This window comes from Anastrepha ludens, chromosome 2, assembly GCF_028408465.1.
Source record: "Anastrepha ludens isolate Willacy chromosome 2, idAnaLude1.1, whole genome shotgun sequence".
NCBI lineage: Eukaryota > Metazoa > Arthropoda > Insecta > Diptera > Tephritidae > Anastrepha > Anastrepha ludens.
Genome location: NC_071498.1, coordinates 32,337,541 through 32,361,971, shown reverse-complemented (window position 1 = coordinate 32,361,971; position 24,431 = coordinate 32,337,541). Strand labels below are relative to the sequence as shown.

At 37.7% G+C, this 24,431-nt stretch overlaps 2 protein-coding genes across 4 annotated transcripts in view; one reads left to right on the top strand and one right to left on the bottom strand.

Annotated features, from left to right (window-relative positions):
- Window positions 1–1,260: 1,260 nt before the first annotated feature.
- LOC128867954 (nicotinamidase) overlaps window positions 1,261–24,431 on the top strand; it is a 76,172-nt gene continuing 53,001 nt past the window's right edge. Inside the window, exon 1 of one of the 3 annotated variants that reach the window (XM_054109621.1) lies at window positions 1,261–1,438. The gene's annotated coding sequence lies outside the window, so the exon portion shown is untranslated. Of the gene's footprint in view, window positions 1,602–24,431 lie in introns of all 3 variants that reach the window. The other 2 variants (XM_054109606.1, XM_054109597.1) reach the window with 2 other exon arrangements.
- On the bottom strand, window positions 9,946–14,835 carry LOC128856284 (uncharacterized). Its single transcript, XM_054091613.1, has one exon. The coding sequence runs from the start codon at window positions 14,833–14,835 to the stop codon at window positions 9,946–9,948; it is 4,890 nt and encodes a 1,629-aa protein (XP_053947588.1).

Sequence of the window (24,431 nt, the reverse complement as noted above, 5' to 3'; positions counted from 1 at the left end):
TTGAACCCTATTTTTATTGGCTTCTTCGGCATATACTGGATCAAAGTTGATCGTCCTATTAAAACAGTTTCTGTAGAATACAAATATCAACGTATCTTAAAAATTACCTTTGAATCTTATCATTGATTCGTCTAACGCAAGGTACTCGCCAGGATTGAAGCACCGTTTAAAGCGTTCTTGCAGCATATCCAAATATGGTTGAACTTTGAAGAGTTTGTTGAATGATGGTGATCCTCTTTTTGGCATTACAGAAGAGTCGTTCAAATGCAAATTGCTTAAAGTCCAGTCAAATCTTTTCACGGGCATTATTTTGGATATATAGCTAATCTCGATAACTGGCCTGATGCTTTATTCCCATCAAAAAGTTGATTCCAATAAATGCATATATTTCTGATACACTTGTTGGAATGTATGACTTACTAGATTGCTGGGCATACAAATTAGTTTGGAATACTATATGCTCAACCACAGCTGGAGTTACAATTGAAGTGAAAATTGAAAAATTGTCGTGTGATGGTATGCTTTCGATAACAATATATAAAATATTTTGCATATATCACCCTGCTTAAGTATATATACCGCGCGGTGGTATACTCTTTGTACCAGGAACTTTAAACACTTTCCACACAAAGTCTTTTGATTATTTTTATTCCATTGGCTGAGTAATTAATTCATAAACACTTTATTTTATTAAAATTGTAGGAAACCGATGTTGCACGTGCTTTTATTTACAAAATATGATAAATTGTGAGTAACACTTTAATACTTCAATATTCTACTCATTTTGCGCGTAAAAAACATATATGTTTATCTCTTTCAAACACTTGTTATATTTTTTTTTTAGAAAATATAAGTTTAAATATGCCTGTATAAGTGGGAAAAGAATTATACCAATGCGCATAAAATGCCGGAAATACATTTAAATAAGTGGTATAAATTTTATACCAGCGCCCCGGAAAGAGTTAAATATATTAAAAAAAAATGTATACAATTTTTAAGTGCCGAACGAAAAATTAACCAAATGATGCTTGATATTGCCACTCTAGTATACTTTATGCCCACTCTGCATAAAGTAGATAATTAGTAAAAATCATTAACTTTTAATAAAAGTGTATAAAATGTTTGCTAAAAAACATTCTAACTTAAAATTCTACACTTATAAAAAGTATATTAATAAAAATTGTACCCTGGTTACCCTGGCTAAAACAGCTGCTGGCTCCACAAGAGCGCCAAATAATGCCCTTTAGTAGCAAACGGACACCCAAAGCTGCCGATAGATCACAGTAACGTCAGGTGGAAGCGCTTTCACTTCTTTGATGGCTTCTAGTCGCGCGATTGACTTTCATTGCTTATCGTTTCTTTATAATTTATTAAAATGTGTTAAGTGACTAGCGGGAATGCCAAATACGAAAGCGTGACAAATGTGAACAAACAAATAGTAATTCAATGCAGTTCTTTAAATCTATAAATCCCATAAATTAAAGTGCAAAGTATAAATGTGTATATATTGTATAAGAAATAATAAAAGAGTATACACAATGCAAAAAAAAGTATGAAAATGAGTTGAGCGCATGGAAGGAAGTGTGTGTTTACGTCACAGAGTGAGTTCTTCCTAATAAAATGATTAAGTGCCAACAATTGTTGGATGTAAACAAAATTGTGTAAAGAATAAATCAATATGCCCGTGTAAGAAAGCACGTTGTGCACAGCAAAAGTATATGAGTGGTTGTAACTATGTATTTGAATGTGGAATGGAAGCATACACACACGCACACGTATACATATGTATGCGCATACAAATGTGTGTCGCACCTTGAATCATTCACACGCTCCCAAGAGTGGTTCAGAGAACGTAGTGTTTGTTGTTCTCCGCAGTACCCTTCCACATATCTTCATCTATGTACATATCTACTGAAAGTTTGCCGGTTCTGAGCAATCAGTTGAAAATATTTGGGAGTGCGGTAAAGTAGCGAGATTCCTACTTTCTCTGAGCATGAGAATGCAGTAATGTCAAATTGATAACAACTCGGCAGAGTGTGCGCGAACATACATACATACGTGCATGTGTACGCACGTGTGTAAGTATCTCAAATACAGACTTGTTGGCATGACAACGCTACTTTACCCACAAGGGAACGTAGGCATTTGTTTACAACGTAAAATCTTGTAAAAATAATGAATAAAAGCAATTATAATATTCTAAGAAACGAATTGAGTGAAATAACATTCGTACTTTTCAAACTGAAATTAATTGTATATATCAAAACTAGGTAGTTCTAAGCAAGTGAATATTTAATTTTGAAACTTTATAGGCTTTGTGAAACTTTAACCTGAAATTCGTTGTAAAAAGCTATGTTAAAAAAAATTTAAAGATTTTGAGAGACAGAATCGCGCGCATTAAACTGCTTATGTTCTGTACATTTTATAGTTACGAGAGTTTTTCAATCCAGTGAAAATATGTTTGTCATGTAAAAACTCAACTCTGATTTAATTTTGCATTGCTAACGCTAGATGTCCCCTTGGATGGTCGTGACACTATTGTTCGCTAGAGAGCGCTGCATATCATTTTGGTCAGCTGTAAAATAATCCGTTACAGATGTGAAATTAATTTTGATGTAAAAAGTGGTCGCGAGTTGGACAGGTGTTATTTTGAATAGCCCGCTATTTCGGTAGATGTCACTTTTGAAACTGTCATTTTTTGATATTTGACAAGTAAAAACTTCGCCATTAATAAAAATGGAACGATGCACGCTTAAACAACGCATTGAAATGATTAAATTTCACTATAAAACGTTGAAATCTTGACAGAGACGGTTCGGGGAGCTCGAACATTTTTGGGTCATCCTGAAGCATCATGTCGGACTGCAATACAGAAATTGGTGAGAGAATCCGAGCTGTTGGGAAAAGTTAGTGATGTCAAGAATAAAACCCGTGCACGTCGCTCAAGAACAGCCGAAAATATTGCTGTTGTAGCCGAAAGTGTTGAAGAAAACCCACATTTGTCCATTCCTCGTCGTTCTTTGGAATTGGGCATTTCACGAACGTCATTACACCGTATTTTCCATAAAAATTTTGGTCTTAAGGCTTATAAAGTCCATTTAACACAAGAACTCAAGCCTGCCGATAATCAACAACTGATTGGATCGTCGAAATGCATGAAAATGATCCGGAATTCCATCGAATAATCATCTTGACTGATGAGGCCCATTTCCACCACAAGCAAAATTGCCGGATCTGGGGCTCAGAAAATCCAAGAGTTATTATTGAAAAGCCTCTCTATTCTCAACGTGTGACTCTTTGGTGCGGTTTATGGTCCGGCGTAGTCATTGGACCTTACTTTTTCGAAAATGAAGCTGAAGCAACAGTTACGGTGAATGGATTGCGCTATCGAGAGATGATTAACGATTTTTTATGGTCGGAATTGGATGGTATTGATCTGGACAACGTTTATTTTCAACGAAACGGCGCTACGTGCCACACAAGCAACGAAAACATTGATTGAATATCAAAATAACACCTCTTATTGGAAAACCCTTTATTTTAAATAAATATGGTATAATCAATGCATTCCTTTTTATTTCACGGTGTCCGTAAATATGAATTGAAAATGCAGGAAAATTTTTCAAATAAATTGGTGGCAGTCGTGTCGAATGGTTTGAGCGTGACTATCATTCGGTAGAGTCTGAGTGTGAAACCCATTGCGGGGATAAAACATGAAATGACGGAAACGTTTTTTCTAATAGCGCTTACCTCTAGGCAGCAATGGCAAGTGTGTGAATACGTGTGAAATGAGCGCGCAGAATTCTGCTGCCGAATCCCCGATGATGTGGCATCCGAAGTTGCTCTCACAATTTCGCTACGGGCCAAACCTTGTAATCTATCTACTTAGATCTTTCAGATTTATTAAGATTTTTTCAGCAATGCTGCACCGATGATGCGGCTGTCGTAGGGATGTCAGGAAAAAAAACCTCGAAGGTTTTTGCTCGTTTACCTCGAAGTTGCATTGATGCATTTCAGTGTGTCGTAAAGGAACCTACGGAAGATGGTTTCGTTGCATCGAATGAAAGTATGAAAAAGTAAAAAAACTTTTACAATCCGTCGCGCTGCAGATTTAAAACTTGTGTAGCCTTTGAAGAATTCTTTTGGGGGACGCTAAACTGGTTGCCATAGTTACATTTTATAAGCAATGTGATCATTTGAAACGCTTTCGTCATTTATATTTTAATTCTAGTGAGTTTACATTAGTTTGCGGTGATAGCCACTCTCCATAAGGGTAGAGAAGGCCCACTTACGCTAGTAGGGCTATAGTGATACCATTAGCCTGGACCCAAGTTCCGCGCTTATAAGCTCATTGTGATATCATTAGCAATGGCTCACGTTCACGCTCTAATTCCCAAGGATGATAGATACCAGGTTTGCTCGTTAAGTATGGTGAAAAAAAATTTGAAAGGCACTTTGGATTCACTAAGCTAAAGCTAAATTTTGTGAAGCACAAAACGAATGACGGCCGAATACCGGTGTGCTAGGTAGTACACCTCTAAAAATCTTTTCACCATGGGTGCCTCTACTGTCATATAAACGACGAAATATTGTGGATGACTGCGGATTCTTGGCCTGCTGGACATCCAAGAAGGGAAGAATTTAGACGTATTATTGCAAGAGCGGGCAGTTGCAGAGAAATTATTCATCGCTCTCCTCACCCCTCTCGTTCCTGCAGCTGTGTCAGAAAACTCCATAGGTTTTCTATGTGTTCCATTAGGCTGTGCCCGAGAAAGTCGGTAAAGTTCTATGAATGACCCAATTCATTCAGTTTTCATTCATGCTAAGTCAGGCCTTGTATCTCTCTGTAAAATTATCCCATGGAACTATTTACATGTTTTGAAATTCTTTGCACAACACAAAATTTGCAAAGAGAGAACGATCAACGGCAAGAAATAAAATTAGCAAGAAAATTATTATGTATTTGAAAGAACTCCTTCCACAATTTGTCAAGTGCGTTGCTGATGTTACTTTCAAAATTTATGCACTTATAGTTTTATGCTACCTTTGATGGTTTTTTCGAAGCAGAAATGTATTCGGAGATCTGCCATCGCATCGAACTTGCCACTAGCCGAATGGTAGGCAAAATTTTCATGTGACGAAAATCGCCAAAATCGCTAATGTCACCTATGTTCTTTATTATGCATTTGACCCATGGTGAAAAAAATTCAGAAGGTGTGGCCAACATCAGACCGTGAATCAGCTAATTGGCTGACGTAACTGGGGTCATGGTAGTGGTCTGTTTACGAAAAAACTGGGTGATATACGAAAAAAATCTGCATAGTGTCTGCTCACTTTACTTCGATGCCATCTGAAGAATAACTGATTGGACGAGTGTTTAAATAAGTGTGAAACGAGCGAGCAGAAGGATAATAGATTTACCAGGCTTGTTCTTTAACTATGGTGAAAAAGAAAAGTGAGGGGGGAACTTCGGCAGCCACGTCACTTGGGAGATTCAGTCGAATTCTGCACGATCATTTCACTCATATTCACACACTTGTCCAATCAGTCAGCAGTCAACGAAGCAACCTGAGCGAAGGCTGTGTTGATTTTTTTTCGTATCTCACTAGCACAATCTTATCACCAGCCGAAATTTCCACGATCATTTCACACATACTCACGGACTCGTCTAAACAGTCGTTGTTCAGATGGTAACGAAGTGTCATTGTTTGATTTTTGTGTTGATATCACCAACACAATCTTAGATTTTTTGTAAACACATCCCAAGTGATGTTAGCCCATAAGCTGCTTCTGTCAAATTCGCTCAGAGCCGAATAACGGTCTGCTAAAGAGCTCACCTCTAAAAATCTTTATACCATGGAGCAAGATTTTGTTGTCAATTACCCGGTGGCGTGGCGCCGAATTTATTCGCAAAATTTCTCCTTGACTAATCTCCTTGACTTGACAGAGCTCCAGTTTTATGCTATCGTTGAAAGCAGAAATGCATTCGGAGGTTTGCCATCGCATCGAAATTGCGACTAACGGAATGGTAAACAGCATGCCCATGCGACGAAAAACTCCAAAATCGCTATTTACTGGCCAAAAAGTAATGGCGCATTTGCCGTAAAAAACAAATTACATAAATCTACGAGGGTTGTTAACAGTTTAATCGAATAAAAAATTAATTTGACATGTAAACCGCAGTTAGATAGGCTCGAGGGCATCGACCACTATCGATAATATTTAAAACTATCGATGTCTTCAGTATTGCCATGGAAAGCCATGGAAGGTATGGATGTATGCAAATATGAAAACACTGTACTTTTGCTGTCATGGAAGTTAAGTTGAAAATATGCAACGCGCACTGAACTAAGTAATAAAAAATTGGCAAGTCTATAAAAAAGTGCACAGTTGTATTTATGGAGCTTCGGGCAAGTATATTTTATTGCAGCAGCTGTTAGCCGATCTGTCCAATATCGATGACCACCCCATTTAACGGTCATGCTTAATATTTAATGTTCTTGGGAGAAACTCCAGCGTGGAGGTTTGTAAGGGTGTGCATGTGTACACAAATTATGCTCCTATGTAGCCCGAATGTAACGTGTGCGAAAATGAAATCAAAATAAACACATTGCCAAATCAATCTTGTAACCATTTACGGGATTTTATTACCTTGATAAGTTGCCAAAACAATTTTACTGCTTTGAGGTATTCAACTTGTTTTTGTTGCTTTTATTTTTTGTTACTTATTTTGGCCCCTTTTCCCAATTCAAACAATTTTTTCACTTCATTTATTTTGCTTGGGCACTTACCCGTACAGACAAATTAAGTTAAATCTGTGGCAATTGGAAGTTGGCAGCTGATGCTGCGCTGCGAAGGAAACTTGCGCTCTTAGGTTTACGGCAATAAGAAATTTTTTGAAGAGTTGGCATTTTAAGCGAGAGAGAACAAGAGAATATAATTTTATGTGAATTTTATTAAGGGGTTATATACAGTTAGAGTTTTGAAAAAATTAATTTTTTTAATTTTTTTCTTAATGTACATATATAAAAGAATAGACATAGAAAATTTAATATCGTTCCGCTGAATATTTTCGAAGTTATACGCAAATTTGAAAAGGCGTTTCAGAGTGCTTGAAAGTACAAGGCCGTTCTTTAAACGCGTTTTTTGTCAAAATGGTGTTTTCAAAGTCGGTGACCAACATTACTCGAAAACAGCTAAACCGATTAGCCTCAAATATAAGCACGAGCTTCTTAAATATATTTTTTTAGTAATTAGTGGAGAGATTTTTTCCCACCGATACATTTTTTTTTTTATAAACAATTTAAGGCCGAAAAAATTTATTTTGCTCATTCCTTCGATTAATTGCTAGATTTAACCTTACTTTAACGAAATTTTTTTGGTTTTTTTTAATTTCAGAAGATCCAGTTCAGAGATATAGTGGTCACCGCAAAAACGTCTTTTTTGAGAAGCGCTCCCGAGATCAGCTGTGCTGTAGCTCCTTTCCAAATAAATATTTTTACTGATACTAAGTCTTAAAATACAGTTTAAATATAACACAATATGTGTACGAATTTTTAGATCAATAAATTTAAAAGTTTTCTCAGAAAAAATTCTAGAAAATTCGCTTTTTTCAGGCTTCTAACTGTATATAACCCTTAAAGGACTTTGCCGGTATCGTGAATTTTTTTTGTTTTTTTTTCGAAGCCGTTGTGGTAGCGCGCTACCCTCAGGTGGTCTTCTGAAATCAATCCTCTCTCCCTACGGAATTACAGTCGGCCGTCGTAGCTGAATGGGTTGCTGCGTGAGTACCATTTTGGAGCGCGTAGGCTCGAGTTTCCGTGTATGAAACAGCAAAATGATAGGACAAGTTTTTTCTAATAGCGTTCGTTGCCAATGGCAAAACTCTGAGTGCATTTCTGCCATGGAAAAGTTCCTCATAAAAGACATTTGACGTTCGGAGTCGGCTTAAAACTGTCAGTCCCTCAATTTGTGGAACAACATCATGACGCACAATCCTTACGGTAATTAGTATGATTGACATTACGCACTTTCTAAAGAACTATAATATGAGTCCTGGCCGACATGATCACCTCGGTCTTTTTCGGCTCAGTTTGGAAAGCCTCGGCTTACTACGAGAAGTCTTGTCACTGCATTGACTGTTGCTTGGTCCCTTCGTGTGTTGTGATGCAGCCGCAATTTATCCACGGTTACTTGATTTTCGATTGTACATCACAAAGAACTTCGATTTCGGCCGAGTTTAACAAAGCGCACCAGTCGTTTCTTTCTCGTGTTAATCGACGGCAGTTGGAAACACCAAGTGCAGCGAAGCCCTCCATCTGATCTTTCCAACGCAGAGGAGGCCTTCCTCTTCCTCTGCTCCCACCAGCATCGAATACTTTCAGAGCCGGAGTGTAGAACATTTCTTTGAAATTACAAAATAATTGCTTTTTTTGGCAATTGTAAGAAAATGCGTCCCATATCTGACGAACGGCGCTTTTATGTCAAATATTTATGCAAAACTGATATATAAAATTGATCTAAGTGATAAGTTTTCAGCTTCTTCAAGTTTGCGCGTGTTCAGTCGAGTATCGTACTATGGATTTGCTCGACAATTTCCTGAATTGGGTGACCAGAATGATCGGAGACATTTGTGCTGGTACGAGCCATGTCGAAATTGAGTAAACCAATGGATGGTTTCAATCATTGATGATGAGCCCTCCATCCCACGACACTCGGTTCTACGTAACCGGAACGACCCAGTTTTATATCCGGCCAAGGACTATCCCTCAAGCAGCACTCCCAACATGTATGGCTGTTACAACAACATCATCCGAAAGAAATCGTTTATATTATGCCATTAACTTAAAATTTTCAATAAAAAACCGATTTTTTTGCAATTCATAGAAATTTTGTAGTGTCCAATATATCTGCAGAATCCAATATAATGTTTCTGTAATGCCCAATGGGTTGGTGCGCGACTACCATTCGGAATTCACAGAGAGAACGTTGGCTCGAATCTCGGTGAAACACCAAATTATAAAAAACACAACATGCGTACAAAAACACACAAAAGGGTGTACGCACCAATTATATACAAGAATGATAGAAAGAAGATTGCGCCCATCAGAGCGTACGTGATGTCACGTTTGCTGAGTTGTGCAGTATTGCCAACCATTTGCTCTTCGCAATAAATTTACTGCTTTTTTATACCCAAAATGCAAAAATTTTTAAGTTTCGTGTTGGTTTCTTTTTTTTCATTTAAAGCTACCGAAACTTTAAGTTAAAAAACAAACTATATTATTTGGTTGCGGCGGTTTTTTCTGCTTTGAAAGGCACTTAAATTCACAATTAAATCCGTTGAAAGAAAAACTAAAATTTATTTAATACAATGATTTATTTAGATAGAGAGTTAACATCCGAGTTGACTGACGAACAATGCGTAAGAGCGATAAAAAGAATAATGAAATGCAAATATGTATAGCGATGAAAAAGGTATATCGATGTTGTTGAAGTGAACTCAACAAGAGGTATATCGATGTTGTCGAAATGAACCCAACATACCGCCACCCTTGAACTATCATGATATGTTCAAAATGTACATTACAAAGGAAATAAATTCGAATACAAACTTAAGCAAAATAGGAATTTCAGACTTTAAATAAGTTAAATAACTACATTTTAGCTTTCTTCGGAAAATACGTCCCCTTGAGTTGGTAGAAGACACAGCTTAGGTATTGGGCGAGTAAATTGTCCGTTTGCGGTTTTTATCGTTACGACACGTACGTGACCATCTCTACCAGGATGACAATGAATTACTCTTGCGAGTGTCCACTTTGTTGGAGGAGAAGATTCATTAAAGACAGCGACGACGTCTCCTTCTTGAAAATTTCGTGATGGACGAAACCACTTAGCACGTCGTTGCAAGCTAACGAGGTATTCGTCTCTCCAACGGCGCCAAAAGTGTTAACGAATAGAAGAGACCAACTGCCACCTTTGTTGCAGGGTTCCAGAAAACCCTTGACCCTCAGGTTCTGGAATTGCCCGCAATGGTTCGCCTACCAGAAAATGGCCAGGCGTTAAAATCGATAAGTCGCCTGCATCCGTCGAAATGTCGCATAATGGGCGGGAATTGACAAAAGCTTCCACCTCCGTTAAGAGCGTACTAAACTCCTCATAGCTTAAAAGAATTTCTCCGAGGGAGCGTTTTAGATGATATTTTATGCGTTTGATTCCAGTTTCCCAATATCCTCCCATGTGAGGTGCGGACGGTGGATTGAATCGCCACTCAATAGCAGAGTCTGCAAAAAACGATTGAAGTTGGGAGTCTTGCATGCACTCTTGATATTTCTCACGGAGTTCCCTTTCTGCACCAACGAAATTCGTCCCGTTATCCGAAAACATTTCTTTACAATAGCCTCTGCGGTTGATGAATCGTTTAAAGGCGTTTAGAAACGAAGAACTTGAGAGATCTCCAACAAACTCGAGGTGCATTGCACCTGTGCACATGCAGACAAATGAAGATATATAACCTTTTACGGATTTAGCTCCTCTTCCATGCGTAAATTTGAACATATAAGGACCAGCAAAGTCTACTGCTGTACGAACGAAGCAGCGAGCGTACGTTATGCGGGACGAAGGAAGATCACCCATTGATTGTGTTGCGAGCTTGCGATTTAAAGCGGTACATTTTACACATTTGCGATAGATATTACGAATTAAGTTGCGGGCACCAACGACCCAATACCGGCGTTGCAGGATCACTTGCATTATACGGGGGCCTGCATGTAGCGTATAGTGATGTATGTCCAAAACAACGAGTTTTGAAAGCGGAGAGTTTTTTGGCAGTATAACGGGGTGTCTGACATCATTTGCAATATCTGCGGATTTCAGCCGACCTCCAACACGAAGGATTCCGAACGAATCGAGAAACGGTTGTAATCGCAGCAAACTACTACGCAGTTTAATTGGCCTTTTTTCCCTGCAACAACGTATTTCATTAGAAAAATAGAAATTTTGTGTATAGCTGATTAATCTTCGCTCGGATTCCAGCAACTCCTGACAATTAGGAAACCACGTTTTTTTGTTATTGATTCCAAGCGAGCTAGAGCGGGTATTGTGTATAAATCTCAATACATAAGCGATAATTCTTCTTAATTTCGAATAAGATGAGTATTTTGTGATGACCGACCAGTGAACGTCAGTAGCTGCGATACAAGCCTTAACCTTTCGTAAGCCTATTTCGGTTTTATGCATTATTTGCGCGGGCTGCTTCCAGAACTGTTCCTCTTCGCGTAAGAAGTCAGGTCCGAACCACCATAACTCATGATGCATAAGTTGAAGCGGAGATATACCTCTGGATGCGCAGTCCGCAGGATTGCTTTCAGAGCGTATATGGTTCCAGCACTCGGGAGGCAGGACCTCGTGAATATAGGCGACACGGTTTGCGACGAATGTTTCCCATTTATTAGGATGTGCTTGCAGCCACGCCAACGTAATGGTGGAATCTGTCCATGCTACCAGTGGACAGCAAAAATCCTTCCAACTTTGCATGACGGCCTTGACCAATTTTGCGGCGAGATGTGCAGCACACAACTCGAGGCGAGGTAGCGTTGTTGTTTTTAGCGGGGCAACTTTAGTCTTTGATGAAATTAAGCCGATTGTAATGTGACCATCCCTATGTACAGTGCGCGCATATATGACTGCGGCATAGGCGCGCTCGGAAGCGTCGGCAAAAACGTGCAACTCAGTAAATGAGCCTATCGTCCCGACTCCAACCCAACGGTTGACCTTAAGTTCAGATAAAAGTTGTAATTGCGAGCGATGATCAAGCCACACCTTGCCTATCGTATCTGGTACTGGGTCGTCCCATCCAGTGTTGGAACGCCAGATGTCCTGAAACAACATTTTCGACCTGATTGTTGCGGGTGAAAGTAAACTCAATGGATCAAAAAGTTTGCTGGCATCGACCAGAAATGCTCTCTTAGTTAAGACGTGGGGCGGTTCTCCTAGAGAAATGGAAAATGTAAAATAGTCCTCTTCCATATACCAAATTAGTCCCAGAGCATGTACATTGTTGCCATCTACGGTGTAGTGTGATATGTTCTTGGATTCTCTAGCGATAGTCTCATTTAGCTCTGTACAATTTGACGCCCATTTTCTTAACTCGAACCCACCTTCCCGTAGAATATCGGACACATTTCGCTGCAATGCTTTAAGTTCCGACTTGCTAGACGCACCAGTGAGAAGATCGTCCATGTAAAAGTCTTTAAGAATTACGTCGACTGCTTTCTGAAACGTATTGGAAGATTGTTTCGCGGTTTGTTGCATCGATTTGACAGCCAAATGCGAGGCGGACGCAATTCCATAAGTTACGCGTAGCATGCGGTAATCTGTAATAGGTAAAGATGGGTTAGAGCGCCAAACAATTCGATGTAAGTCGACATGTTTAGCTGAAACACAGATTTGTCGATACATTTTTGCAACGTCTGCAGTTACTGCGAATTTGTGCATTCTAAAGCGCAGAAGTATGGAGTACAAGTCTTCTTGTAATTGAGGACCAACATAAAGCGCATCGTTGAGGGAATTCCCCGTTGTGGTTTTAGCAGACGCGTTAAACACAACTCGCAATTTTGTCGTAACGCTGGACTCCTTTACGACAGCATGGTGTGGCATATAATATTTCGCATAGTTCGTTTTAGGCACGACCTCCATATGACCCATTTCAATTAATTCCTGCATGAATTCGTTATAGCGTGTCCACAGATCCTGATCACCGGCAAATCTGCGCTCCATGCGTAATAAGTTTCGTACGGCGAGACTCCTTGATTCACCTAATGGCACGTCGACCTTGAGTGGCAACTCCACTACAAAGCGTCCGTCCGGCTTCCTAATATGAGTTGATTCAAAATGTTCTTCGCAGTACCGCTCCTCGTGGGTAAGATATCGTGTTTGCGGCGCTTCTTCAAGTTCCCACAATCTAGCCAATGCTCTATCTAAATGTACATCACAGTGTAATGATTGTATATGGTTTGCGGGTGGAACGGATGTATCTACGTTTCCACACAACGTCCAGCCAAAGACTGTTTTCTGTATTATTGGCGTGCCAGGTGGGCCTTTACGCAGCTCAGTTAAAATGAATCGATCCATATAGTCCATGCCCACTAAGATGTCTACACGGCCGGGTTCCATGAAGTGCGGGTCAGCTAAGAACAATCCCTTGATGTGAGACCATTCAGGAACGCTTAAACTCTGCGACGGCAAATCGCCCGTAATCTTTTGTAAAATTAATGCGTTGATGGGGTAGCATTCACTTGAATGTCGCGAAGAAAGGAATAACGTCGTTTCGCCTCTGCAACGGCCACCCTGAGAAGCGCCAATTCCCGTTACAAATATGGACGAAGATTTGCGAGCTAGACCTAGACGTTGTACGCATGCCTCAGTTATGAATGTGGCGTGAGAACCTGAATCGAATAATAAGCGAGCATTCTGCCATCGATCAGCAGAATCACGTACCTTTACTAGGGCAGTTGATAGCAACACAGCGTTTTGTGGTTTATGCATTGGGTTAACCTTCGAATTAAGGCAAGCGGAGGCGGATGTGACAGCGGTTTGCGGGAGCAAGCTAGCGGCGGGTAACGTACCTGCAGCGGTGCGGGGTGAGACGACGACGTGGGAAGAGGTGGATGCCTCTGGCGAACTATGAAGCAATGTATGGTGGCGCTGCCGACATATTCGACAGGAAGACGCGCTATTGCAGCGTTCCTTAAAATGTCCGGTACTTAGGCAGTTTAAGCACGCCTTGAAATCTTTCACAAAATTGAGTCTAGCGTTTGCATCTAAACTACGGAATTTTTCACAAGAATAAATTCTGTGACCTGCGTTACAATACGTACAACGCGATTGATCTGCGGTGGCATGAAAAACCTTTGCCGATTTTCCGACCAATTTTTGATTGTTCGGTTTTCCTGGCCATGACTGGGTTGCCGGCGTTGATATCATCGATAATGAGCGACACCTTATTTCCAAAAAGGACGAAAGGTCTTCGAAGGTAGGAGGATCGTCGCTAGTGAGTGACAACTCCCACTGTTTGCGAGTTTCGTAGGAGAGTCTGGTTACAGTTTCATGTACTAACCAATCGTCCCAAAAATCCACTGGTCGCCCTAAAGCCTTAAGTTCCCTTATGTGTTGTTGGAATGCATTCAACACGTTCTTAATGGAGTCAGCAGTGTCGCTCGTCGATTTACGTATCTCTGCAATTGCCCGAAAGTGCGCTTCGACAATAACTCGCATGACTTTATATCGCGACTTTAGAAGATTCCATGCCTCCGTATAGTTGGCATCGCAAATTTGGAAACCGCTGATAATGCTAAGCGCATCACCCTTTAAGCAGCTACGTAAATAGTGTAGCTTTTGACCACCTGACAATGAAGAGTTAGAATCTACGAGGGTAACAAAAGCGTCGTAGAAGGCGATCCACTCAGTGGAATTGCCCGCGAAGGATGGAAGTTCCATTTTAGGTAGTTTAATTGCTGCTGACACAGTGGGATGCGGATTTGTAGAATTCGCAACTGATTCGGCTCTACACTTCTGTACACGCCTAAATTGTGATAGCGCTGTAACGTACCAGGTCTCGGCCTGGATGCGCGCGCTCTGTTCGACATCGATGTTATCTGCACCACAAGAAAGCTCGACTTCATCTTGGGCTGTCTTAAATCGTACCCACTGTTCATTTAATAACTGCAGATAACTTTCGACATTTTCTAAATCTAACACAAATGCTTCGTCGTTGCTCTTGGTCATGTACCTTTTTATAGCATTTAGCGCGGAATCACGTGTTTTTACGAATGCGGACATTTTGCGGGTGCGGTAAAATAGGTTATGTTAATATAACGCGGTGTAGACTATATGGAATTAAATGATCGCGGTAATCCGGCTCGAAGGACCAGAAATGGTTGCGGCGGTTTTTTCTGCTTTGAAAGGCACTTAAATTCACAATTAAATCCGTTGAAAGAAAAACTAAAATTTATTTAATACAATGATTTATTTAGATAGAGAGTTAACATCCGAGTTGACTGACGAACAATGCGTAAGAGCGATAAAAAGAATAATGAAATGCAAATATGTATAGCGATGAAAAAGGTATATCGATGTTGTTGAAGTGAACTCAACAAGAGGTATATCGATGTTGTCGAAATGAACCCAACATTATTAAACAAAAAAAAGTTAAAAAAGGTCACTCTGAGAAGATTTTAGTGCTAGTGAACATTTTTTTACTCTTAAAAAATTTGATAATTTGAAAGTGCAAATTTAATTTTTGGCTCCATTTAAGGTTATGCAAAAATATTAAATGCCCATCTCTCAACTCTTTTTAAGATTGAAAACCTTTTTACACATTTTAAAAAGCCTTTGAATTTATTGAATGCGAATTAAAACCATAGAGGTGTAATCGTTTCTTCCGGTCATCAATCCTTAGTGAGACATAGGACATTAAGAGTTATATTCATTGTAAAAATAAACAAGAAAATACCAGAAAAAAACTAAAGAAACCATACTAACATTTTTACAAAAAGAGTACCTTATCTACTTACATAACTTCAAATATAGCAAAAAAGTCGTTCCCTTAACAAAAGAGTCTCGCTTAACAAAAAAACCTCATAAATTAAATTGTACATAAGCATAACACATTTATTTAAAAAAACGCACATTTTAAAGACAATTTGTCACGCATACAAAGTTCTTTAAGTGATTCAATAAAAATTTGTTAGGTTATTCTCTTTGAATGGGCATTTTAGGGCGTTTTTATATCCAAAGCTAGGCAACACTGCAGTAGCGAGAGAGAGATTTTACTGCCGAAAGCAGAAGAACACCAACAACACCTGCAATCGCGGGCAATGCCACCAGATGTTAAAAAAAGTAAAGCTAAATAAAACTGAGTGAATTATTTAAATAATTACTAAAAAATGTATATTTTACAAAATTATAAACATGACATCTTAATTAGAACAGCTAGAAAAATGTCATGAAGAAAGAACTAAAACTCCGAGACTAAATAACAAAAAAAATGCTAAATCAAGCTACGAAAATGGTAATCTGGCCATACTGGAGCTAAAATCACGTAACTAGTTGTCAAATTCGCTGAGCGCAAAGTAACGGGACCACGATAGGCGCCATCTCATTATTCTTTCCATCATGAATTATATATAATATATATAGTTCTCTCATTTGTACCTATAACATACTGCAGTGTCATTTGAGTCGATTTCTCTCCAGTTGATTCCTCTGGGTATTGAGAACATTGTTCTCTACTCCGGCTCTCACAGTTAGAAGCGAGAAGTTGCAGTGATGAGGAAGAAGTGGTAAAGTAGCAGTTTAGAAGGTCAACTTTTTAACTTTTTTTACTTTAAATAGCATACACTTTGTTTAGAAATTTGAAAGAATTTTTTTTTACTTTGTACAATAAAAAGTTAACTTATTTTCCAATATTCCTTTCCGATTTCGACTATGAACATTTTGTTTAAACATTTTATTACACAATAGGCGAGTGGAGAAGATTGTACGAAGTAAAGTGGGAAATGGGAAAAGTGTGTTAAGCAACACACTAACTAAGTTTACAAAGAGTTCTTTGCTGTTCAGATATGCATATGCACATACACACATACATATCTACCCTTGTGTGAGTACATTCATTCACATAATATTGGGTTGCGAGCCGTCACCCACTTTGTATTCTCTATTGCCTTGTACTCGTACTGCATATACAGTTATGCCTATTTGCTGTTTTTCTTTTTTTCTTTTTTGACTTTTTACCTTTTGACATATTGGCTTGAATTCGAGTTTTTTGGCATAGATATTTGAGTTTGTAAAAAATTGGATTTCAGTGCGCTGGTTGTTTATAAGTATGTGTGTGCATGTGAAAGTCGGCCTATTGTCTCGCTCGTTGTGCAAGCGGGGGTGCATGTGTTTGTGCTGTGGCTTTATCGCTTCACTTTTACTGCTTGATGCACCTTTTTTCTTCGGCTGGTATTTGGTTGAAAAATCGTAGGCCAGCAAAAACCTCCCTTTTTTTACAAAATGTTGCAAGTCCTCGCTGCCAAAACAAAGAAATAAAGTTTGGCTTTTAGAAGCTGTGGGAGTATGTGTTATGAGACTGAAATTGATGTTTGATATACGTACATATGTACGAGCATATGTAAGTGCTTGTGTGTGTCTGGAAATAAGTCGATGTGCAGTGGCACCTATTGTTACCGAACTTTTAACATTGTTCATCCAAAGTTGGCGGCCTGGTTTGTTAGTAGGTGTAAATAGCATTTGCATGCAAAACAAAAAAGTCAATCACGTGTAAACACATTCTTATGCGCACACATATATTATTTACATACAAAAATGCTATTTTGCATACAAACTTTTATCCATTAGTCCAAATTTTCGTAGGCAATTTCGTTAGTTGTTGACTTTCAGAAATTAAAAGTTTGATGCATCTCCAAATTGATGTTTATTCATATTAGCTACTTTTTTCTACATTTCTAGATCAATTTTCCAATAAGGTATGCCTTAGAATGTCTAAAAAACCGTTAGTCAGTGAGTTTAAATCAAATACCGAAAATAACTGGTCCACATAAAGCGCAATTTTTCTTTTTCTATAATGCTAATTTCCTGTTTATGCTATAACACTGGGAGAATGATTTATGGGAGAGACTGTGTAAATGGAAGCGTCAGCCGAAATAAAAACCGCGCGAAGTTATTTATGAAAATGAAATGTCTTTAGAGAAGGTCCAGAAACACTTTACAAGATAAGCCACATCCTCCCTTACCTCTTCTCTGAATTTCTGAAATTTTTCTTCAATATATTCCAATGCTTTTTCCAACAGGGTAACAGACTTCAGTTTCGCCTACATTGAGATTTGTAATGGTATATCCAATCCCCCACTTTACATAGCCATTTATTGGCATTTGTTGGTTAACCCCCTTTGTCGTTTCCTCAGCTTCTGGGGTTTCTCCATTATTCGTTCTTTAATTGCGTCAATTAATTTGTGGTCAAATATAAAGAAATACACGCACCCTCAATTGCGCAATACATACATAAATGCATAGAATATACATAAAATACCCTGTAGAGAAAATCTGATCTTTTGAATTTCTTTTGAATTTCGTCAATCGCGAGCCACTTCGGTGCTGATGCGAAGAATGCTGACCTTCGTCTTGAAAGTATGGCAGTGCCAAAGTCAATTAGTAGACGCTAGCAAAGGCGCATCTCGCGCCTCACGTGCCGGTCGTCGTGTTAAGATTGCGACTTCTGATGAGTTAGGCTACTCTTTCAATTTGATTTTGAAAATGATGTAAATTTTTCAAAATCAATAAATTGATGTTATTGTACAGGGTGGGCCATATAGCGTTTGCTTTTTGAACCACATATCTTTTTGAGAATGGTAACACAAATGACATGTCAAATGTGTTCATAATTTACTTAAAGGTTTGACATTTACGAAATGGGACGCTATACGCTTGAACAAAATTGGCAAATATTGAAAACCTATTTCCAAAGTGGAGAGTCTTCTTCTTCTTTTCTGATTTTCACGTCAATAAGCAAAATTGTCGGATTTGTGGCTCAGAAAATCCACACGCTACTGTAGAGAAGCAAATGCATCCACAACGAGTCACTGTTTGGTGCAGTTTTTGGTCTGGCGGCATCATCGGGCCATTTTTTTTCGAAAATGAGCGAGGGGCCGCGGTTACAGTAAATGGCGAGCATTACCGTGACTTGCTCAACGAGTTGTTTCCAAAAATTGAAGAGGATGACTTGGACGACATTTGGTTTCAACAGGACGGTGCAACTTGTCACACTGCCAAAGTTACACTCGAACTTTTGGCTACCGTTTTTGAAACCGAATAATCAGCCGAAATTCCAATATCAATTGGCCGCCTCGGAGCTGTGATTTAAGCCCGTTGGACTATTTTTTGTGGGGAGCCGTTAAGAACAAATGCTATGCAAACCATTCAGAGCCGATTGATGCTTTAAAACACGAAATCGAAGTTGCCATTCATGAAATTGGAGCCCAAACAATCGAAAATGTGCTTTAAAATTGGGTTGATCGAATGGCCTACTGTAAAGCAAGTTGTGGCAGTCATTTGACCGATATTATTTTTCGTTCATAAATGACAAATAAAATTAAAAAAAATTTTGAAAAAATATTGATTAGCTTTTTTTTTATAGCCGATTCAAAAGGCAAATTTTACATGGCCCACCCTATATTTCATTTGAATTGTAATGAAATGGTAACTATTGAATCTGCGCTAATATATAAATATTTTTTAAATTTTTTTCTGTTCATAAAGCTCAGGGACGAAACTGCAGGACTTTAAAAATCATAGAGCATCTAACATACACGCCCACATAAGAGCGCTGTTCACCTGCGATTCTCAAGCGAGGGAGCTCAACTACTGTAATGCGTACATAACAGAGCACAAGCAAGACACAAAACCTATGTGTGCATACATATAAGTATATAGTGAGTGCTAATGTTAACTTAAATGTTGATTCTATGTATAAGATCATGGAGAAATAATGTAGGGGACTATGTTGGATTGTTGAATAAATATTCCCACACAACTACTGACTTTGCTGTTAGCACTTGCATATATTGTATGTATACGATTACGAAAAAAAACCCTGTTGCTTATTGTATTTTTTTAACTTTATATATTTATTGAAGTAAAAATTAGTCAACGAACTCAAATGGTCTTACAGACTAATGATGTAACATTTGTTGCCTGAGTCTGATTTCATTAGTTCAGTATCTACTAGAAGATTTCCCGCAAGGTACTCATACATACCTACATACAAATGACATTGTCCAATGAATGTCTTTTAATCGTTTACTGTAGAAAAGTTGATTTGTGATTGACGGACAAATGATTGCTCATGAGAATCTGAGTGAGTTGTGTAGAGGCGTGTTGTGGTAGAGGGGTGAGGTAGTATGTATATGTACTATGGAGGTTTGCTGCTGCCGTGAGGTTATTCAAAGGTTGCCCACAAATTAATTTGCAACATTTGCAATTAGTATTCAATGAGTGATGGCTTTGAGGTTAGCTTTGTGCATAGTATGTGTGTGTGTATGTGTGTATGATTGATGTACAAAAGAAAGAGTAAACTATTTTGTTTGTTTGTTTAATGTTGAATGCCCCTTCTGTTTGTTGAGTTTAAAATTTTTGCGTTGCTGTTACTTTCTATACAATAGTTTCATTAGGGTAAATTAAAAAAAACGCTATTCGCATTAAGCGTACGCAGATTTTCTGGGCACAATTAACCACAAATGCTGTTTGGCAAAGAAAGAAGTAACTGTAATGCGTTTTTTGATAAATTACTTTATGCCACAAACGAAATCCACGTGTTTTTATACAGAGTTACCGGGGAAGTCGCATTTGATACTTAAGGGCATTATTATTTAGGTAATTTTTGATTAAGTTGGTTATACGAAATGATGTCCAAAAATTGACAGATTCGATTTTAAAAAATAAAATAAAATAAAATAAATAAAATGAATAAAGTAAAGTAAATAAAACAAATGGAATAAATAAAATAAAATAATAAATAAAAAGATTAATAAAATAAAATAAATTAAATAAGTGAAAGGATAAAGTAATTAAAATATATAAAATACAATAAAGGAAATAAATAAAAAAATAAAATGGATAAAATAAAATGAAATGAATAAAATAAATGAAAAAAATAAACAAAATGAATGAAATAAATACAAAAATAAATAAAATAAAATAAAATAAAATAAAAAAATTAAATAAAAAGAAAAAATAAAAAAATAAATGAAAAAAAATAAAATAAAATAAATGAAATAGAGAAAATAAATGAAAGAATAAAATAAATTAAAATACAATATATAAAATCAATGAAATAAATAAATGAAAAAAAAATAAAATAAAATTAATAAAAAAAATAAACAAAATAAAAAAATGAAAAAAGTATATTATAAAATAAAAAAATGAAAGAAAAATAAATAAAACAAAATAAATAAAATGAGTAAAAAAAAATTAAAACTGAAAGAAATAAAATGAATAAAATAAAAGGACAAAATAGATTAAAATATAGAAAATGAATGAAATAAATCAATTGAATAAAATAAAATAAACAAAATTAATAAATAAAATGAATCAAATAATAAATGAAAAAAAGAAATATATATATAAAATGAGTCAAAAAAAATACAATAAATAAAATAATATATATACATATACATATATAATTTGCGCGTACACCTTTTTTAGGTGTTTCGCTGAGCTCCACCTCGTATTTGTGGAGTGCGTCTTGATGTTTTCCACAAATGGATAAAATAATAAATAAAGCATTTCTTTGTTTTTTTTTGTTTTGCGTATGAGGGGGTTTAAAATGCCTACTGCATTTCCCTATTTTGAAAGGGTATTTCTGGAAATACCCGTGCCTCGAAAGCCTAGACTGTATACAAATTTACTGCGCCGAAGTTTCTGCTGTGCCACGTCTTTTATTGGACTGGCCGTACATCTGCCGCGTGCTTCGTTTCTTCAGCGATCTTGCCATAGCTCTATCGTTTCGTCCTTTATTTTGCGCACTTCCATCCTCTCATTTTTTAAAGCCCACAGCTTTTCCTTCTCAAAAGCTAATAAACCTATCGACATTGAGCCGCTTATCACTTGAACAGCTGGCCCTGATACGGTGCGGTAGGCAGACACAACTCTCAGAGCTGCTGTTCGTTGTACCGATGCTAGGAATTTACACCGGTAATTTACCTTTAGCGCCTTTACCCACAGTTTAGGTTTGTATAAGAGAAGGGATGGTAGCCATCATTATTTTCCTTATCCTTCGAGTTGGCTCCTCCTTGTCTGCCATCAGTTTACTGAGTAGGGATGCCATCTTAGTATCTTTCTCTGCTGTGTGGTTTATTTCAGACTATAGGATTAGTCTTTGGTCCAGGCTTAATCCTTTTTTAAATGAATTATAATTAAAAAAATACCGTCCTTTGCTACTCTCAAGTATTGCACTACAATAAGCGGCCGCATTCTTTATTACAGAGTCAAATAAAGAGCTGAATGAAAAACTATGAGCCGAAAAATGAAATATCAATAACTCGGGTGCACAATAATTTTATTGCAAATCTGCATCATTTATTGACTATTATGCAAAGAGCAGGCAATAAAAATAGCATCCAAAAGTAAAAGGAAAGAGTATGAAATACTTCATTATTCGCTCGCCATTCAGCTGACTGGAATTCTGTCGCTACTATCAGCAGTAACAAAAGATGCGACAAAAATAACAGAAACCAATTGCGACCGGAACAATACATGTATACATACATACGTATATTTAGAGCCAAAAACAAAAACAATCCACAATAGCTGAAAACAATCGCGTGCTAGCAAATATGGCTATACTTTTGCAGGATTTCTGAATAGGACTCAGAGGAGCAAATTCATGCAATTTGCTGCCTTCCTCGATGTATGGTATATATTTCTTTTTGTTTCTCACTACAGTACAGAGCTGGTAGGGGAGATAAAGGGCGCTTATTGGTAGGTGCCCGCAAAAACCAGCACCAAATAAATCCATACATTCGAATGTGGCCTGCAGGAAAATTTACTATGCCAAGCTCGAGCTACTTCTCTCTTCCATATAATTTCATTTTACTTATTCAATTTCATGATTTCAATTTGGGGGGAAGACTTGTCTAGTTCTGAAATTTAGCCAGGGTTCAAGATGGCGTTGAAACTTATTATCAAAATCAGTGCTCCTTTTGCGCTCTGTGTCAGAAAAAAATCGCCTTTAGTGAAGGAGAGAGCCAGCCGAATTTGGAGCGACGTAAATTCACTACTTGTACCACGTAGTTTGTAGGTTTGAAGGAGTATGTATCAAGAGGGAGGCGAGTGGTGGTGCCTTCACTCGTTTTTGTTTGTTTTTTTGTCGGGCAGTCTAGCAAGCATAGCACTCAGACACATTTAAAGTCCATTGTACTGCACTCGGGCTTCGTTTTTAAGATTAAGATAAGAGTTTATTAAGTAGAAAAACGTTACAATATTTATGTTATCGCACAATTTGCAGAATATGATATACATAAATCTTAATACTACATTTCATTATAAATATATATTTATCACAGGTTTCGGTTTTTTAAACGATTTTTTCTTTTTTCGAAGGAAAAAACTACTATGAAAAACCTCCGTTTTACATCTTACAAGCTAGGGTTAATCTATACGCATTTAAGTACCACGGCCTAATTGAACATTAAGAAAGTTCAGTTATTAGCAGATTGTCCGAAAAACTGGAACGAATTTTGAATCTTTTAGTCAAATTTTGTATTTGATCTGACAAAATCTTAGTTTTTGATTCATCATGAAGCTTTCTGGTGGAGAAATGCCATGGGAGTCGTATCATTATTTTGAGTACCTTATTTTGGCAGATTTGCAGTTTCTTAACATGTGACTTTGCGAAATTACTCCAAGCTGGACAGGCATATAATATTATTGGCTGAAATATAGACTTATAAATTATTAGTTTATTTTCATCACTTAAGCTCAGGCTATTTATTAGGGGATATAACATTTTAATCGCCAAATTTACTTTCTCCTGTATGTACTTTACATGATCGCAAAAAGATACTTTTTTATCAAAAATCACCCCCAGATATCGTACGGTATTGGCCCACGGGATATCATAACTACCTAATTTCAAACCTGTACTTGGTATAAAGCAATGACTTCTTTTTCTAGTGAAAAAGATAGCTTGCGTCTTACCAATGTTTAATTTTATTTTCCAAGTACACAAGTAGTCTGCCATGTTTTGTTGTGCATCTTGAAGTTTGGTTACGATTTGGTTACCAAACGCATTCGAATAAAATATGCCAATGTCGTCTGCATACATAGAATATGAACAATTGGCAATTTTTCTTTTTTTTTTTTTTTTTTTGTCGGGACAACTAGCAAGTGCAGCACTCATACATTAATTGAGTCTATTGTACTACATTTGGATTCCCTTTTAATTTTCTTCGACCTCCAAAGAAATCTGAGTAGATCTTGTGATACCAAGGAGCCAAGGTGGTCGCTTCTTAATACATCAGTGCCAAAGACCTCAAGCCTGATTCGAGCGAAGGCTGGGCAGACGCACAGAAAGTCATCCGCCGTCTCATCCTCCTCTCCACATGCTGAGCAGAGTGCATTGTCTGAGATGCCCACCTCTTCCATGTGCTTTGCCCATAGAAAATGGCCCGTCATCAGTCCAACCAGCACTGCCAAACACCCTTGCACTGCCAGAAGGCTATCAGTGCTTTGGATGTTTTTGTTTCAACGTGTGACTTCCAAAGAAGTTTAATATCGAGAATTACTCCAAGAAATTTTATTTCTTTGGAAGCTTTTTCCTTTTGGTGAAGAAGGCAATGCCAGTCTTGGTGGGGGTTGCCGATAGTCCATTCGCACAG